Genomic DNA, 18,708 nt, shown 5'->3' with positions numbered 1-18,708 from the left:
TTTAGTGTAGGCTATTCCTCAGTTGCACTGAAGTAAGACAGGCATTCATGGCATGTCATTAACATTTCCCAATATTGTTAAGAACCTCTTGTTAGCATAAAACAAATATGCAATTATACCTTGAAGATTATTAATGCTAGTCTCCTTCTTTCAACAGATACAACCAGGAAAACGTATTTCATGTGGCCAGGAGTGGACACGTGAACGTAAATATTTGGGGGTGGGTAAGCTGGCATGGGATGGGTGACATGCACCACATAGAGGGTCGGTTCAATTCCGAGAAGTATATTGATATACTTAATAACTTCTTTCTGCCCTCATTTTCTGCCAGCAACCATCCCTTTCCTACTGGTCTAGTATATTTTGTCCAGGACAGATGCCCCGTTCACCAGGCTCGCGTGGTCCAGGAGCACCCTCGCTTCCAGCTTCTGCCCTGGCCCAGTAAGGGTGCGGACTGCAACCCCATAGAAAATATCTGGGGATCAATGGTAACTTCGTGGGAGCCTGAACCGGAACGCACACCCCAGGAGCTACTGGACCACACCCGGCGAGTATGGGAAGTCGTCCGGGGTAAACCTGACCATGTGAAATGTCACACAGGTAATATACAAAGACGTCTTCAGGCTGTTATCGAAAAGGGTGGTGGATGGACAGGATACTGAGAGGTAGTAAGTGTTAAGTCTCACTGCTCTCATTGCTCTTGTTATTCTATGAAATATATATGTTGTTAGCTATGCAAATAACACGCACACAATATTATATATATATATATATATATATATATATATATATAATCATACAGGCTCTACACTTATGAAATTTAACATCGAGTAACCCTATATGCCCAAAGTAATTTCCTCTGCATGGACTGACGTTGTAACGAAACTGGTTGTCTCCCTGCAGTAATTATTAATATATTTTTATGGTCATGTATGACTGAATAGTTTAGTTTATACAAGCGAAAACCTCAGAAATAATACTCACCAAGTATTATTCCTTCTCCAGCAGTTGCGCCTTCTATGACACACTTCCAAAAATCCTCTGGCTTGTCAACATAACGTTTGCTAGGGTCCTGTGATGCAACCCTGCTTCGTGCAATACTCTTCTCATAGTCTTTTCGCTGATATCATGGTCTGTGCATCGGTTTCTGTGGCGTGTAGTGCAACATGGTGGTTTCCATGTGGTAGGTTGCCATGCTAGTTAGTGTCCTCTGCTTTACCCAACACAATAAATTTTAGATCAGTGTTGTTCATGGTTATTAATATATATATATATATATATATATAGGATCATGTATTTAATTTCTTCAGGTTACATGTGATTGTGTGAGCTGGTTACACCCTTGAGACTGCAGCACGGAGGCAGTTTGAGCTTTGTTGTATAATAAATGATAATTTGGTTGTATATATTGTTTTTATTATCTTTGCCTATCATTGCCATGATGAGAACATAATTCTGAAGTTGAGCATAAAGCACTGTTTTCAATAGCTTATGGAGAGATTCATGAGAATCACGATGACTACCAGTACTGTCCTTGTGGTCCTTAATGTGTTATACATGGCGTTCTGCACAGTAATGCTGGACGTAAGAAGGTAATGCATGAAACCTATAGTCCTTCTGTTTTATGAAGGCGAAATGCTGTGGCTGCGATAATCACGTCAAGAATGCGTATCTGCCAACACTTTCATTCTAAATAACTAATATCGTAACCTTCGCCAGAAATTTCCAGTTATTCTTTTCCCGATGGCAGTTTTTTTCCACTTTCATGTACTGTAGTAGGACTGTAGGTGATAAGGGAGAAATTCCTATGGCACTAAAAGTTTGTAAGAAGGAATGAGGTTAAAAATATGAGAAAGAATAGATAAACAGTACTACAAAAGGAAAGGAGGGAACGGGTAGCGAGAGAAGGAGAAAGCAGGGGGAGGATGTGTGAGGTTGCCAGCCTACTTGAGAGAGACTGCAATATATGCATAAATTTAGACCAAATTTATTCAAAACGTCAAATAGCGGTGCCAATTAAGGTGTAACACCCATTATTAGACAAATGCATATTGAAAGAAAACAGGGTAATTAAATAGATTAATGAAAGGAATATTTGTTGACAAATATGGTTATTTAAAGAGAAAGTTTAACTGCCTTATGCCTAAAAAAAATGTAGGGCGTAGGAGAAAGTGATAAAAAGGGGGACTTCAAGCACGAGGGATAAAAGGAATACGGAAATAGCTGAAGAAAAAAGTTATGAAAAAATTGGTTCGGGTCCGAAAGACCGTCCAATATCTTTATTTATTGCCTAATATCCAAAGGATAATAATAATGAGTAGGATACCCAAATACAGTGGTGAATAATAGACAGTGCTTTTACTTAGTAGATAAAATGCAATATATGCAGCAGATATTATAATAATTCATTTTTTGTAATTTCTTTTCATCTAATCACACTCACCTGTCTTACCCTCCAGCAGACTCTCGTCTCCGCTACCCAACCATTCGTCTCCCCCTCCCACCAGCCAGACTGTGCTGCTTCTTTACCCTCCCATACTACCCCCTAAATAACTCCGCCCACATTTCTCCCCTCCTCACCCTCCCACATCCCCCCTCCCTCCACCTGCAACTGTTACCAGAACCACTGAGACCCAAACCAAGTTGCTGGTGGATGGGGTGTAGCCGTTTCATCTGTCCGGAGCTGTACATGATCACTGGTGAACTGTCTGCTAACCTTCTGAAAAGCAATCATGACCACTTTGCATGCCATCCATTCACAAACTAGCAAAGCAATCATACTGGAGAGATGCTGGCTAGTGAAACTGCCAAGTCATCAAAACAGACTTTCGTCACGTATGGAAATTCAGTAACCCTAATTAGGTCAGTTACTTTTGTGACATTTTGTGAGTGTATATATGCAGCAGATATTAAAACACACAAATTCAAGAACACAAAGCATTCACGGTTTGTTTTCAGCTCAACTGGCCGATACCGTCAAGGGGTTTAGTGGTTTAGCAACTTAACAGTTTAGCGTCTAGCATACACCCTACTCTAGCAAGCCAACATGCTCACTGGTGAACTGTCTGCTAACCTTCTGAAAGGCAATCATAACCACTTTGCTTGCCATCCACTTACTAACTAGCAAAGCAGTCATACTGGAGAGATGCTGGCAAGCAAACCTGACAAGTCATCAGAATTGATTTTTGTCGCATATGGAAATTCAATCACCCTCATATGGTTGGCTTCTCTTAGTGACATTTTGTTTCATGCCTGACAAGAGTATCATAGAAGTGAACAGTCTTATTGTACCAATAGCGAAAAACAGGAAAAACAGTTGTAACGTTAAACAGCACAGCCTGAAGTTACAGCTTCACTTTTTCAGCCAAGTGAAGTACTTTAGCAATGTCTATGCAACTCAGGGCACACCCAATTACAGTATTTTGTTATGAAAATAGGATAAAATACACGTGGGAAAGCAGATATCTTTGCTAGTACCTTTGCAAGAAACTCTACCGTAGATGATACCAGCCGGAATGTCTCAGTACTGGAACTTGATTCTCCCGAAATTGACCCACTTAAAATACAGACAAGATTCGTAAAATCCATCCTAGACAATTTACCTACCAACAAAGCTCCAGGCCCAGATGGAATTCTGCCAATTGTTTTGAAAAAGTGTTCCCCTGAACTTGCCTCTGTCCTAGCTAAATTATTCAGACTATGCATACGTATTTCTTTATTCCCAAATTCATGGAAAGAAGCCAATATCCACCCAGTTCCGAAGAAAGGAAGTTCGTCTGACCCCTCCAATTACAGACCAATAGCTGTCACATCTTCTCTTGGTAAGGTATTTGAAACGTTAATTAATAAGCATAATGTTAAACATCTTGAATCCAACAACTTAATTAGTGATAGACAATACGGTTTTCGCCACGAAAGATCCACCATTGACATAATCTCTTAACTCATACCATCCATCAATCAATTGATCTTTTTGGAGAAACTCATGCAGTAGCTCTTGATATCTTTAAAGCTTTCGACAGAGTATGGCACCGTTCCCTGCTGTCCAAACTTCCTTGCTATGGACCACTGAGGTGGTTTGGCCATGTGGAGAGGATGGAGGGTGAAAGACTGACGAAGAGAGTGTATGTGAGTGAGGTGGAGGGGGGAAGAGGGAGGGGGAGGCCGAGGATGAGATGGAGGGATGGGGTGGAGAGGTACATGAGAGAGGGGTGTGTGAGTTGGGAGCAGGGCAGTGAAATGGCGAGGGACAGGGCGACTTAGAGGCGATTTGTTTGTGGCCACCCCAAACGAGATTGAGGCGTCTGGCAATAGATAGATAGATAGATTTCTTCTTATCTTAGTGACAGGAAAATAAGAGTAAAAGTAGATGATGTATATTCAAATTTCCACTCAATTAACGCCGGCGTGCTGCAGGGATCAGTTCTGGCGCCAACCCTATTTCTGGTTCATATTAAAGATCTCTTATCTGTCACTCGCAATCCCGTTCACTCATATGCAGATGACTCAACACTACATAGTTCATTCACACTCAGACATCCATTTACAAAGTCTAATATCTCTACCTCTCAACTCAGTACAGCCATCTCCATAAATCAAGATCTAGCTACAATCAGTGAATGGGGACAAAACAACCTTGTCTCTTTTAATGCTAGTAAAACTAAATATATACAGTTTACTAATAGACAGATATTGTCAGATTCATACATTACCTTCAGTGCTACTAATATTCCCATCTCCAAAAGTATTGAAATTCTTGGTGTCTCACTTAACAGTGCCCTCAGCTGGACCTCTCATGTCAGATCACTTGCTAAAACCGCCTCAAAGAAACTTGGATTATTGTACTGAGTCCGTAACTTCTTCGCCGATGAGCAGTTAGCTATAATTTATAAGAGTCATGTGTGCTCTCAGCTTGAATATTGCTCACCCTTGTGGAATGGTTGTGGAGAGGTTGCATTAAGACAACTAGACAAAATTCAGAATAAAGCTGTTAGAATCATTAACCCTGCCATTACATATAAACTACCTCCCCTGCAAGTAAGAAGGAATGCTGCCTCCCTTGCATTATTTTACAGATATTTTTTTGGCAGATGCTCAAACGAAGTTGCGTCCATGGTGCCACCTCTCCATGCCTTCCCTCGTGCTACACGGGTATCTGGTAGCGCTCATGACTGGAATGTCACTCAACCATATTGCAGAACTTCTGCCTATCAGAATTCTTCCATTCCCCGAACTGCATCTCTCTGGAACTCGCTTCCCCAGAGTTGTTTTCCTCCAAATTTCAATCCACAACTGTTCAAGTCTAACTGTTACAGATATTTTATGAATAGAGGACACCAGTAATCTGGTGTATGGATTATTTTTTTTTTCCCCATTTGTTTTTCCTTCCTCTGTTCTGTTAAAAAAAAAAAAAAAAAAAAAAAAAAAAAAAAAAAAAAAAAACTGATGCAATATCTGAAATAGCAGTGCCTGACGGGCATTCATATCAGCGTCCGCCATTTCTGCTGTATTCTTAGCAGACGAAGCGATCAGAATGATTCACTTTCTGCATCTCTGCTGCCTAAGCAAAGCTCTCATGATCGGCAATGGGGATCATTTAGGCCGTACCGTCCAAATTGGTTAGGTTAGGTTAGGTTAGGTTGTAAAGTCGTTTGCCATTTTGGACGTTACGCCCGAAACAACCAGAATCCTAAGGTGTAGGTGAGAGTTTGGTGTGGGTGTAGTTAAGGAAGTAGGAGTGGGAGGAGTCAGGCTAGGGAACTGATAATCCGCTTATTATAATCCCTTCGGCCCAGCAATGTATTTTATAGGGTAGTTTATTCATGCTCGCCATATGATTTTATACGGTTCAGGAAACATGCACTGAGGATGTTAATGTGGGCTGTATCAAATGCCCCAAGTCTGAATATCGCCTGTGCTCAGGTAAAACGATTGCCAAGTTAAAGTCGTATGAAGTGTGGTATAAGCAATTCAGTGGATGGTACTGAGAACCATTTACTGTATAAGAGTGACAGTGAAACAGCGATGATGACCGTGGTGATGACTTCCAGTGATGCTTCAGGACTTGGGGAAAGTAGTGATGAATTCTCAGGATTTGAAGACGAGTGAAATTTTCACCATGTCAGTAATATGAAGTGAAGATAGGTTTTAGGTGATCATGACAGATGCAACCAAGGAAAATTTAGGATCAATGGTGCTGTACACCTTTAGTCTTGCACTGACGATGTTTGGATGAATAAATTGTTTGAGATGTTTCATGTCCTTAAGTGATGATATTTATATTGAACAACCAAATACATTTTGATGTTTTTGGCATATAATAATGCCACTGGGTACTCCAAAACTGACTGATGTAAATGTTTCAGAGGCGAGCGAATGTTGCGTGTGGTGTGTACATGTGTGCGCGTGTGTGTGTGTGTACCATAGCGACTAGGAGGCAGCAGTGTTAAGACCAAAAATGGATGTTTTCACAGTACTCGAATGTTTTGAGATGGATGTCTGTTTTTAGCAAATTCTGGTAAGAAAAATATGCATTTTTTATTGTCGATGCTGCAAGGAAAACAGCTGACAGTAAGGGAGTGATACTGGGAGAAGAGGGTAGAGACAGTTGTCTAGCGCTTGGGATGCAGCAGCGTTGCTAAGGGATAGTTTCACCATTCTCGACATGTTTTGAGATGAATGTCTGTTTTTAGTAAATTGTGATCAGTGACGAACGTATTTTTAACTGTTGATGCTGCAAGGGAAACATCGCTGACAGTGAGGAAGTGATACTGAGAGGAAGGAGTAGAGACTGCTGTCTAGCGACTGGGAGGCAGCAGTGTTACTAAGGTGTAACAATGGATGTTTTCACCATACTCAGTATGTTTTGAAATGAATGTTTATAGTAAATTATGATCAGTGAAGCATGCATTTTTAATTGTTGATGCTGCAAGGCAAACATAGCTGACAGTGAAGGAGTGATGCTGAGAGAAGAGAGTAAAAACAGCTGTCTATCCTGTTCCCAAGCAGCCTTGCTATATTGAACTTTGGTTGTAAAACATTGTAATTTGTGTATTTACAAGTGCTACCTTTTTATATTATTTGTGGAGGTAATTACAGGTTAGTTAGAGTGCATGATTAATGAAGGTAGTAGTCTGATATTGTGCTTGAGTCAAGGCAATGTGAGGAAATTCGTAACAGGTGTGGAATATGATGGGGTTCTTTTAGGATAAATGAACTGATGTGAACATTCATTGTACTTTATGCTTTCATCAGTGAATGAAAGAATAGAGTTTATTGACTTCATTTGTGGTTTTAAATTCATAAAATATTAAAAACAGTGTTTATATCAGTTTACTGATACATATTTATCAACAAAGTTGAGATGGCCTCGTGGTTTGAAGTCACGTTTTGTTAAGACGGGGTTTTGTTTTCTCTTTTCCTGTATCATTCTTTGTACATAAAAGAAGAAACTAAAGGATGGTGAGCAGTACTGAATAGATTCTGAAAGGTGAGTGTGTATCTAAGTGATAGTGGCTCATATCAGTCACGTTTTGTCAAGAAGGGGCATTGTTTTCTTTTCCTGTACCATTCTTTGTATATAAAAAAAAAGAAACCAAAGGCTGATGATCAATAATGAATAGATTCTGAAAGGTGTGTATCCGTGTGGTAATGGCTCTTATCAAGAAACCTTACTGCAGTCTTGGTTGGGGCAAACTTTTTTTTTCACAGAACTGCCCTGCCAGAATTAGGGTGCGTCTTTCACAATGCTGCGTCTTACATGCCGCGAAATACGGTACATTACACCCATTTCCACTTTATACTACTATTTACATATTTACGGGCCTTATTTTATTACACTGAGCATCAGAATATCACATCTATATACACTCGCTAGGAATGTTTCGACTTAGAATATATTTATGCACTTACATAATAATTTTCCACTTACAATACACCCGTTTCCACTTTATAATACTATTTACATATTTACGGGCCTTATAATTACACTGAGCGTCTGTATGTCGCATTTTTTCCTGAGTATGAGCGTCATATCGCATTCACACCATATTAATACTGCATCAAGGTGTGATATTCACTGAAACAAGGGTCAATGCAGAGACCCACGTTACACTCAACGCACTCATAGCGGGTGTCTTTTTTCTGAGTGGTGGGTCTCACACGGGAATTACCACACATGACACCTGCGTTGGGGCCTTGGTCTATTTGGCTGGGGAGGTATAGGAGTGGCAAAATGGCGGGCAAAAATTCTCAGGGGAGTCTGGGCAGTAACAGTAGTGCATGTGCGTTGTTGGGTCCTCTCGACCGCATACTGGGCTATAATCTCACGGCCAAGCTCCCTCAAACCCTTCAAAGGTTTCCTGCACTCCTGTTGTCATGGCGTGCAGGTGGTGGCAATTGAGGGCAGTTATATCGGGCAGGTGAAAGAAGTGCTTCTTGTACTACTTCATTGTGGTCCTGGCACACTCGACAGAGGATAACATGGAGTCAAACTGGTCCATCAGCCACATGTTGATGTTATAATCCAGCACACACTCGGGTTTCCAGATGCGGCGCCTCCTCTCGCTACGGTAATCCACGGACTTTGTACGGTGCATCAATGGGCAGTGAACCGTGGACAAGAGGCAGACTTCTCTGTTGTGGTTCCACACTGTAGCTAGGATGTTGTTAGCCTTGAAGAAGACCACCTCATTTTTTTCTAGTTTCCGCCCCACCTTGACCATGTGACGCCGATTCACCTTGACAGTACCACAGAGTCCCATGTCATGCACATGTAGATAACGAGCGAGAAAAGGGCTAGTGTACCAGTTATCCAGGTAGAGGACATGACCATGATGAAGGTACTCTTCAATCATTGTCTTTACCACTGCTCCAGACAGTCCAATACTCTGATATTCTCTTATGTCTGTCTGTGCACCGGTGTACAAGACTATGTCTTGCACATAACCAGTCCTACAATCAAACATAACAAAGATCTTGAACCCAAAACGGTGCCTTTTGCTGGGTATATACTGGCAAAAAGAAATATTGTCTCTCCACAACATGACGCTCTCGTCTATGACAAGGTCTCTATAGGGATAAAATGAGGAACAGAATGTTTGCCGTAGGTGAGCAAAAACCAGCCTAATTCGCTTCATCTTATCATTGTCATTTGCATTGGCAAAATCATCAGGATCGTAAAAGTGGAGGCGGCTTAGAATTTGCTGATACCGATTACGGCTCATGATCTTGCCAAATACAGGTGTCTGCATGATAGGGTCCGTTGTCCAGTGTGCCAGAATTCCGTTTTTACATAAAAAACCCATAAAAAGTACCAAGGCAAAAAATACAAACATCTCTGCCAGGGAGACAGGGTAATCGTAAATGATCAAATGCCGGCTCCTTGTGCCCAGTCGTTCACTCTCACGGCGCTGGCTGCTAGCAAAACGGTTGGTTTGTTCCACAATCTGCTCCACAAAACCCTCACCAAAGAACAGGTGGAAAAAATCCAGCCTGGTGGAGCAACGGTGAATCCCAGGAGCCGTGCAGCAGCGCGCCCCTGCTCAGTGAAGGGGTGAATGATGGGAGAGAAATCACTGCCATCTTCCCAATTCCAACTCACATAGCCTCGCCCCCATTGTCCCCATCGTCAGGGTGGGAAGGAGATGCTGGTGGGGGAGGTTGGGGAGGAGGAGTGCGGAGGGCTTCCCCACTCACACTCCTCCTCCCTCAGCCTTTACCCTTCCCCTTTCCCTTACCCTTACGGCCTTGGGGAACATCAAGGGGTTGTGGAGAGTAAGTCCGGGAATATTGGGGAGCATAAGACGTGCCAGGGAGTGGCTCCATCTAATCTCCCCGCTCCATCACCACACCACGTGATTCACCACGCACCCTCACTGCCCCACGTGATACGCTCCGCTGCCTCACACCACCACATGAGAGTGATGACTCACTCCCGCCACTCTCACTTTCAGTGACCGCCCCTACACTTTCAATTTCACTCATCACTCCCTCCACGCCACTTCTGCCCTCACCAAATAAAATACCAAGCCCATACCTCATAGAACGGTGTGCTGTGCTCTCGGGGCCGTGATGAGTGATGATCTCGTGGCCGTACCACGTGGCAGCACGTCCCACGGCTCCGTCCTCGTCCTCGGTTTCGGCCTCCACATCATGTAGGGGCTGCAGAGAGGTGATTGCATGATGTTTTGTTGCAGGCTGGCCCACTCTCATGGCACGATAAGTGACGTAGCGCTGCTTCCTCGGGGACAGGACCTCCTCATCACTGCTGCTACTTGCCTCTTCCTCTGGTTGTACATAATCCTTGTCTGCCATCTCATCATCGAGGGGCGAATCACTGTTGCCTGTGAATGCGTCCAGGGCTGCTTGAATTTGCTCCTCTGAGAGACCTCTGTGCGCCATGTCTGACCTGGGTCACTGCTAACAGGTGAGTGACCGAGCCGAGGTTGAGCGCAGGTCTCGCGGGGTCGCCGAGTGTCCCCGCCCGGTGGCAGGTAAGGGAAGGTCTCCTGACCCTGCGTACCCAAAATCAAGCGTGAGATTTGAAAATTGTGCAAATTATGAACCTTGCAATAGACGAGTTTCCAGTCAAAATTTTTTTGAAATTAGATACTTCTATGGGTAAAAGATACACAGAAAATAACTATGTCAACTATTATTTCCAAAAGAAATGTGCAGAAACATGAAAAAAATAATAGATAAAGTAACCGAAAAATCACGTGACTCTGAAACGGCTTGTGATTGGCCGTAACGTCACTACTCACACTGAGGCAGCATAGTCTGCTTTATTTATGTTTAGCCAGCATACACTGTGTTTATTTCTGACCTCTAAGAATGTCCAGTGACAGAGGAATAATTGCTAATGTTTCGTTCCAATGTGTATGTGCACTGACAAAAGCACAGTAGGGAAATTATTCCTCTGTATACTAGCCAATAACAATAAGTGAAAACAGTGGTGGCTGGATGCTCGTCAGAAGTTCCCAGTGCTGGAATGCAGTCTTTACTGTTGTGAAAATATTATATTCTTCACCATATACTTCATGCATACCTAATTATCTGAAATTCAGTAAAAAAAAACTATGCTTAATTTAACTATTAATAGAATATTATGAGTCAGCGAAAACGTTCTAAGGTTAGCAGGTATTTCTACTTTAGATCACCAACATGCCTTGACAGACTTATATTTTGCACAGATACTGATTTAAAGCAAATAAATGCACTTGTATGTTAAATTAATATTTATACAAAGCAGAAGTCTGCCAAGGAAAGCTGTTGAGCTAAAAGAGAAACACTTCCGCTAATTCTAGCGCGTTTTCGCTGTGAATCCGGATTTTTTAAAAGGTAAAATTAAATTTAAAAATTTGACTAGATTTCGGATAATTAGGTGAGTATGAACCTCTATGGTAATAAAATCTATAATACCAATTAAAAAGTGCCAATTAATTCGGTGTTGATTCGGTAAATGACCGCCGATTTGGTATTTCGTCACACTCCTCTGAAGTATTGTACTGTAGTTCAGGGTCACTGAAACTGTTTTTTTCAGAAAACTAATAATGAAGTTATCAAATATTAAATATGAGCATAATACTATTATAAACTTATACAACTGATTCTGTACGGCATACATTTAACACTTTCCACCTCATGAGGTATGAGCACCGCTCGGGTATGGTGTACCTGTAAGCTACATCTGGTCGATTTCACCACAATTTACTTACCTAACAGGTACCATCCATTTACACCATGAAAAGTATTCCTTAACAACATACCTGAAGGGGATAGTTCGGATCTACAGTGGCCATGCAGGTACAACTATAATATCTTACTGGTGAAGTATTGTGTGATGGATTGGAGCGTCGTCTGCAGTGTGAATGCCGACGTCATCGCCAACATGGCGGCTCCTTCCCTCCAACCGCAAAGAATTAAAGTTATCATGTCTTGTTCAGTGCAAATGATAAATTAAATCAAAAGATACATATACCTGATGGAAGGGGTTGAAGACGTATGTAAGATATTCACGGAAGAGATAAGCGCAGCGTGTGAGGCGGTTTGTGGAGTGAGGAGGAGATGCAAGGGTGTGCAAGGGACAGCATGGTGGAATGAAGAAGTGAAATGAGCTGTGGAACAAAAGAAGAAGGCATATGGTGAATGGTTGGCGAGTAGAGGCAGGGGAGAAGATGAGAGAGAGAAGAGAGAGGTATATGTGAGCAGGAGAAGGGAGGTTAAGAGACTGGTGAAGGAGAGTAAGAAGAAAGTGGATGAAGAGTTTGGGAGGAATCTGAGTGTGAAATGGAGGGAGAGTAAGAAATTGTTTTGGAAGGAGGTAAAGAAAGTAAGGCAGTGTGAAAGGGGAAATAGTAGGGGAGTGAAAGATAGGAATAATAGATTGTTGGTGGAGAAGAGAGAGAAATTGAGGAGATGGAAGGAGCACTTTGAGGATTTGTTGAATGTAGAGAGTGAAAGCAGTGTGAGTATAAGTGGTTAGGGAATGGCTGGGAGAAGAAGAGATGAGAGGAGGGAGGAAGAGATCAGTAGGTCGGAAGTAGTGGAAGCAATGAAGAAGATTAAGCTGGGAAAGGCCCCAGGAATTGATGGAGTGTGTGGTGAAATGCTTAGGTATGGGGGTGAGATTGTTGTGGAGTGGATATGGAAGTTGTGTAGATTGGCTTGGGAAGAGGGAAGGGTTCCAGAGGACTGGAAATCAGGTATAATTGTTCCTCTGTACAAAGGAAAAGGGGAGAGAGAAGTATGTGGTAACCATAGGGGTATTTGCCTTCTTAGTGTGACTGGTAAAATATATGGTAGAATACTCATTGATAGGGTTAGGCATATGACAGAGGAGCTAGTGGGGGAAGAACAAGGGGGATTTAGGAAGGGAAAAGGGTGTGTAGATCAGATATTTGTTCTAAGATGTTTAGTGGAGAAGTATCTAGAGAAGGGAAGGAAAGTGTATGCTGCCTTCATGGACTTGGAGAAAGCTTATGACAGAATAGATAGGCAAGGTATGTGGAAGGTATTAAGAATATATGGAGTGGAGGAGAAATTGTTGAGTGCTGTGAAGAGTATGTACGAGGGAGCTAGGGCTACGGTGCGAGTGGATGGTGAGCTGAGTGAGTTCTTTGAACTCAATGTGGGACTGAAACAGGGGTGTGTGATGTCTCCATGGCTGTTTAATATATATATATATGGATGGGGTTGTAAAGGAGGTGCAAGGTAGGGCAGTGGATGTGGGGGTGGCCCTAATGAATGAGGGTGAGATTTGGAAGCTTCCGGTGTTGCTGTTTGCTGATGATACAGTATTGTTGAATGAAGATGAATGGGAGTTGCAAGGTTTGGTGAATGAATTTGGGACAGTGTGTAGGAGGAGGAAGCTGAAAGTTAATGTAAACAAAAGTAAAGTTATGGTGTTTGAGAGGAATGAAGTCACAGAGTGTGCAGTGAGGTTGGATGGTGAGGATATGGAGAATGTGAGTGCATTCAAGTACTTGGGTAGTGTGATGAGTAAGGATGGAACTTTGGGGGATGAAGTACGTGAAAGGGTACAGCAGGGAAGAAAGGTTGTTGGTACACTGAAAGCAGTGATGAGAAATAGGGAGGTGAGTATGGAAGTTAAGAAGTCACTGCATGATGGTATTGTGATCCCTACCCTGACGTATGGAAGCGAGGCGTGGACCTTGCAAGAGGGGAACAAGTCAAGAGTGAGAGCAGTGGAAATGAGTTACTTGAGAGGAGCATGTGGAGTGACGTGGAGGGACAGGTTGACGAATGAAGAAGTGAAGGAACGTTGTGGGGTAGATGTGGATGTGGTTGAAAAGATTAGGAGAAATACACTGAGGTGGTTTGGACATGTGGAGAGAATGGAGGATGAAAGACTGACTAAGAGGGTGTATGTAGGTGAGGTGGAGGGAGGGAGAGGGAGGGGTGGACCGAGGATGAGGTGGAGGGATGAAGTTGAGAGGTATATGAGGGAGGGGGGGGGTGAGTTGGGGGGAGGGGAGTCAAATGGTGGGTGACAGAGTGACTTGGAGGCGTTTTGTCTGCGGCCACCCTTTGCGGGATTAGGGTGTCGGGCTATAGATATATAGATAGTAAGTTTTTAAGTACATGGCAGAGTGCACTGGCCATGTTTACTCAGAGCCGGCAACACGTCTATTGGTGACGTACCAGTACGTAGACAGGACTGGCTGTTACAAAACGTTGTGACGTACCCATACGTCGACGGGACTGGCTGTTACAAAACGTTGTGACGTACCCATACGTTGACAGGACGCCTCGGGTTAAGAATTTTTTCTGAACAGTTTTCCAGTCACCACAAATTCAAATTTTTTCACTCCTGAAATGATACTGGAGAGAACTTAAAACTATTTACCCCATTCATCAAACTTGTTTTTCTTCACTCCTTAATGAATTAAACAGTGTCAGATGACATCAACTGAGTCAACCGTTTACCACATTAAGCACACTAGAAACTCTTCCCTGCACAATGACATAATAGGTGTCTGATGAGACTGCTTCTCTGATAAAACTGTTTACCACACTCATCACACTTGAAATTCTTTACTCCTGAATGAATTAACACGTGTTGAGTGAGATTCCTCTTCATTGCAAATTGTTTACCACATTCATCACACTTGAAATTCTTCACTCCTGAATGAATTAAAAGGTGTTGAGTGAGATTACGCTTCTCTGTAAATTGTTTACCACATTCATCACACTTGAAATTCTTCGCTCCTGAATGAATTAACAGGTGTTTGTTGAGAGTACCTTTCTGTGTAAATTGTTTACCACATTCATCACACTTGAAATTCTTCACTCCTGAATGAATTAAAAGGTGTCGAGTGAGATCAAGCTTCTGTCTAAATTGTTTACCACATTCATCACACTTGAAATTCTTCACTCCTGAATGAATTAATAGGAGTTTGGTGAGACTACCCTTCTGTGCAAATTGTTTACCACATTCATCACACTTGAAATTCTTCACTCCTGAATGAATTAAAAGGTGTTGAGCGAGATCACGCTTCTGTGTAAATCGTTTACCACATTCATCACACTTGACATTCTTCGCTCCTGAATGACATAATAGGTGCTGAGTGAGTCCAACCTTCTGTGAAACCAGTTTACCACATTCATCACCCTTGAAATTCTTCACTCCTGAATGAATTAAAAGGTGTTGAGTGAGATTACACTTCTCTGTAAATTGTTTACCACATTCATCACACTTGAAATTCTTCACTCCTGAATGAGATAATAGGTGTCCATTGAGACTATGCTTGTGAGTAAATTGTTTACCACATTCATCACACTTGAAATTCTTCACTCCTGAATGAATTAAAAGGTGTTGCGTGAGATTACGCTTCATTACAAATTGTTTACCACATTCATCACACTTGAAATTCTTCACTCCTGAATGAATTAACAGGTGTTGCGTGAGATTACTCTTCATTAAAAATAGTTTACCACATTCATCACACTTGAAATTCTTCACTCCTGAATGAATTAATAGGTGTTTGGTGAGATGACACTTCACTGTAAATTGTTTACCACATGCCATCACACTTGAAATTCTTCACCCTGAATGAATTAATAGGTGCCGAGTGAGATGACCCTTCTCTGTAAATTGTTTACCACATTTATCAAACATGAAATTCTTCACTCCTGAATGAATTAACACGTGTTGAGTGAGATTACGCTTCTCTGTAAATTGTTTACCACATTCATCGCACTTGAAATTCTTCACTCCAGAATGAATTAATAGGTGTCTGGTGAGAGTACCCTTCTCTGTAAATTGTTTACCACATTCATCACACTTGAAATTCTTCACTCCTGAATGAATTAAAAGGTGTTGCGTGAGATTACGCTTCATTACAAATTGTTTACCACATTCATCACACTTGAAATTCTTCACTCCTGAATTAATTAACAGGTGTTGCGTGAGATTACTCTTCATTAAAAATAGTTTACCACATTCATCACACTTGAAATTCTTCACTCCTGAATGAATTAATAGGTGTTTGGTGAGATGACACTTCACTGTAAATTGTTTACCACATTCATCACACTTGAAATTCTTCACCCTGAATGAATTAATAGGTGCCGAGTGAGATGACCCTTCTCTGTAAATTGTTTACCACATTTATCACACATGAAATTCTTCACTCCTGAATGAATTAACACGTGTTGAGTGAGATTACGCTTCTCTGTAAATTGTTTACCACATTCATCGCACTTGAAATTCTTCACTCCAGAATGAATTAATAGGTGTCTGGTGAGAGTACCCTTCTCTGTAAATTGTTTACCACATTCATCACACTTGAAATTCTTCACTCCTGAATGAATTAATAGGTGTTTGATAAGACTACCTTTCTGTGTAAATTGTTTACCACATTCATCACACTTGAAATTCTTCACTCCTGAATGAATTAATAGGTGTCTGATAAGACTACCCTTCTCTGTAAATTGTTTACCACATTCATCACACTTGAAATTCTTCACTCCTGAATGAATTAATAGGTGTTTGATGAGACTACCTTTCTGTGTAAATTGTTTACCACATTCATCACACTTGAAATTCTTCACTCCTGAATGAATTAATAGGTGTTTAGTGAGATTACACTTATCTGTAAACTGTTTACCACATTCATCACACTTGAAATTCTTCACTCCTGAATGAATTAATAGGTGCCGAGTGAGATGACCCTTCCGTGTAAATTGTTTATCACATTCATCACACTTGAAATTCTTCGCTCCTGAATGAATTGATAGGTGCTGAGTGAGACCAAGCTTCTGAGAAAACAGTTTACCACATTCATCACACTTGAAATTCTTCACTCCTGAATGAATAACTGCATGCTGGGTAAGACTGTTCTTAAAAGGAAATGCTTTACCACACTCTAAACATCTGAACTGCGCAACTTCAGCTAAGGACACTGTGTCCAGGACAGTCTCATTGTCACTGAGGAATATTTTGTCACCCACCTCACACTCTGACTGTTCTTCCTTTACCACCTCCAATATTTTGTCACCCACCTCACACTCTGACTGTTCTTCCTTTACCACCTCCAATATTTTGTCACCCACCTCACACTCTGACTGTACATCTGGTTCTTCCTTTACCACCTCCAATATTTTGTAACTCACCTCACATTCTAACTTTACATTTGGTTCTTCCTTTACCACCTCCATTATATCATTCCTTCCACCTCTCTCAACTTCTACTATACTTCAGTTACTCTACCTTGGTGTTAATCTTACTGTCTACCACCAACAGGATGACTTACCCTCATTGTACCCATGCTCATTCATAAGATGCTCCCATTACAATGAACAGTGTCAAAAATTCATCACTATTACTGGATAATAATAGTACATATATAAAATGGATAAAATTTCAACACATAAAAAATGGATAAAATTTCAACACAGACTATTATTCCTTCAACCCTTTGGCCACGACCTATCATTTCTCGGTCATTCCCCTGGTTGCAGCCTAAGTCCCTAAAAAATTGTGCTAATTATATTGTTACTTTTCCAATGGGAAATGACAGTGAAGTTCTAATTTTTTTAGTGTGATAATGGTAAAAAATGCACATTTCTCTACGAAAAAACTTTAAGGCTATAAGAAAATAATGCAAAAATTAATTTTTGCAATTGTGTGATTTTGCAATAATGAGGGAATTATTTATGACAAGCAAGGTTTTCACTTGTATATCTACACTTGACACATGTACAGTACACTGTCTGCTGGCACATACAGAGAAATCAAAACTAACCATATTTGTACAAGAACATTGTAATTTTCTGAGAAAAAAATGAAAAAATAATTAATTTGTGCTATTCTCTAATTTTGCTATAATGACAAGATATTTACTTCAAACAAGGTTTTTCACTTGTATATATACACTAGACACATGTATACTGTTTGTTGGCACATAAAAGAAATCAAAACCTACTGTATTTAGAGAAAAACAACAGACATTTAGATGGAAATGTGTTTTTTTCGGCTGTGGACTGTGGTTGCCTGACTTGCCACAAAGAATAATTGGTAGGGCGACCACAGTCACCTAACACGGCCAAAGGATTAAATATTGCTAACACGTGAATGCTTCTGAACCATAACTTTAAACATACAGGCCATCACTGCTGAGTCAAGCTGTCAATTCAGGCATATTACCACCATCTTCCTTACTTCAAATGCTGTTACCCATTGTCTCTGCCGTAAAAGATACTGCAAAGGATACCACACCAGGTATATAATCCAAATCAGCTTTGTGAAAAAAATAAAAAATCTTCCACAGGACACTACATGGATAATAACCCATAATTTGTTGGCTGAGGTACCTCTTGTTGGATGTGCTAACACAACTTAAGATGTGCCCTCAGTCCTGTTTTGTACTTATCATCCATTACTCAGGCAGTGACGACAGTGTTTATGACTGTTTTACTGCTCTGACTCCAGCTGTGAACCTGGAACAACAGCCGCCATTAGACCAGCATTTCCATGAAGTTAATTACATGGTCCAGTGAACCCTAATTTTGCATGGAGCTCATTTATACTGACAAAAAAGAAAAAAAAAAATGTTCAGGTTCATTTTAATGGTTATTCAATTTGCAAAGCAATAAAAGACATATAGAAATGTCTATTAAAACAGCTAAAGAAAAAATACTGTGTCTTTGTCTTACTAGAGGCTTGTTTGCAAATCTGTGTACAAC

The 18,708-nt window shown here is 41.1% G+C and overlaps 1 protein-coding gene across 1 annotated transcript; it reads right to left on the bottom strand.

The window, feature by feature from the left end:
- Window positions 1-345: 345 nt before the first annotated feature.
- LOC145411415 (uncharacterized) lies at window positions 346-17,282 on the bottom strand. The gene is made up of 4 exons (XM_080281458.1): window positions 17,277-17,282; window positions 16,073-16,695; window positions 10,117-10,390; window positions 346-576 (listed from the first exon to the last, which is right to left on the bottom strand). Exons 1-4 carry the CDS (start codon window positions 17,280-17,282, stop codon window positions 346-348), a joined length of 1,134 nt encoding a protein of 377 aa, XP_080137584.1.
- Between the last annotated feature and the right edge of the window lie 1,426 nt (window positions 17,283-18,708).

The sequence above is a fragment of the Coenobita brevimanus genome, chromosome 11 (genome assembly GCF_032717465.1).
Source record: "Coenobita brevimanus isolate Jiangsu-jjx chromosome 11, ASM3271746v2, whole genome shotgun sequence".
Classification (NCBI taxonomy): Eukaryota; Metazoa; Arthropoda; class Malacostraca; order Decapoda; family Coenobitidae; genus Coenobita; species Coenobita brevimanus.
This window is presented reverse-complemented; position numbering and strand designations above follow the sequence as displayed.

Coding starts and splice junctions, on each gene's coding strand:
- LOC145411415 (XM_080281458.1), bottom strand. Junction 10,391..16,072: donor CACCTATTAATTCATTCAGG/GTGAAGAATTTC, acceptor CATGGCGCACAG/AGGTCTCTCAGAGGAGCAAA. Junction 577..10,116: donor CCGAGGACGAGGACGGAGCC/GTGGGACGTGCT, acceptor TCACATGGTCAG/GTTTACCCCGGACGACTTCC.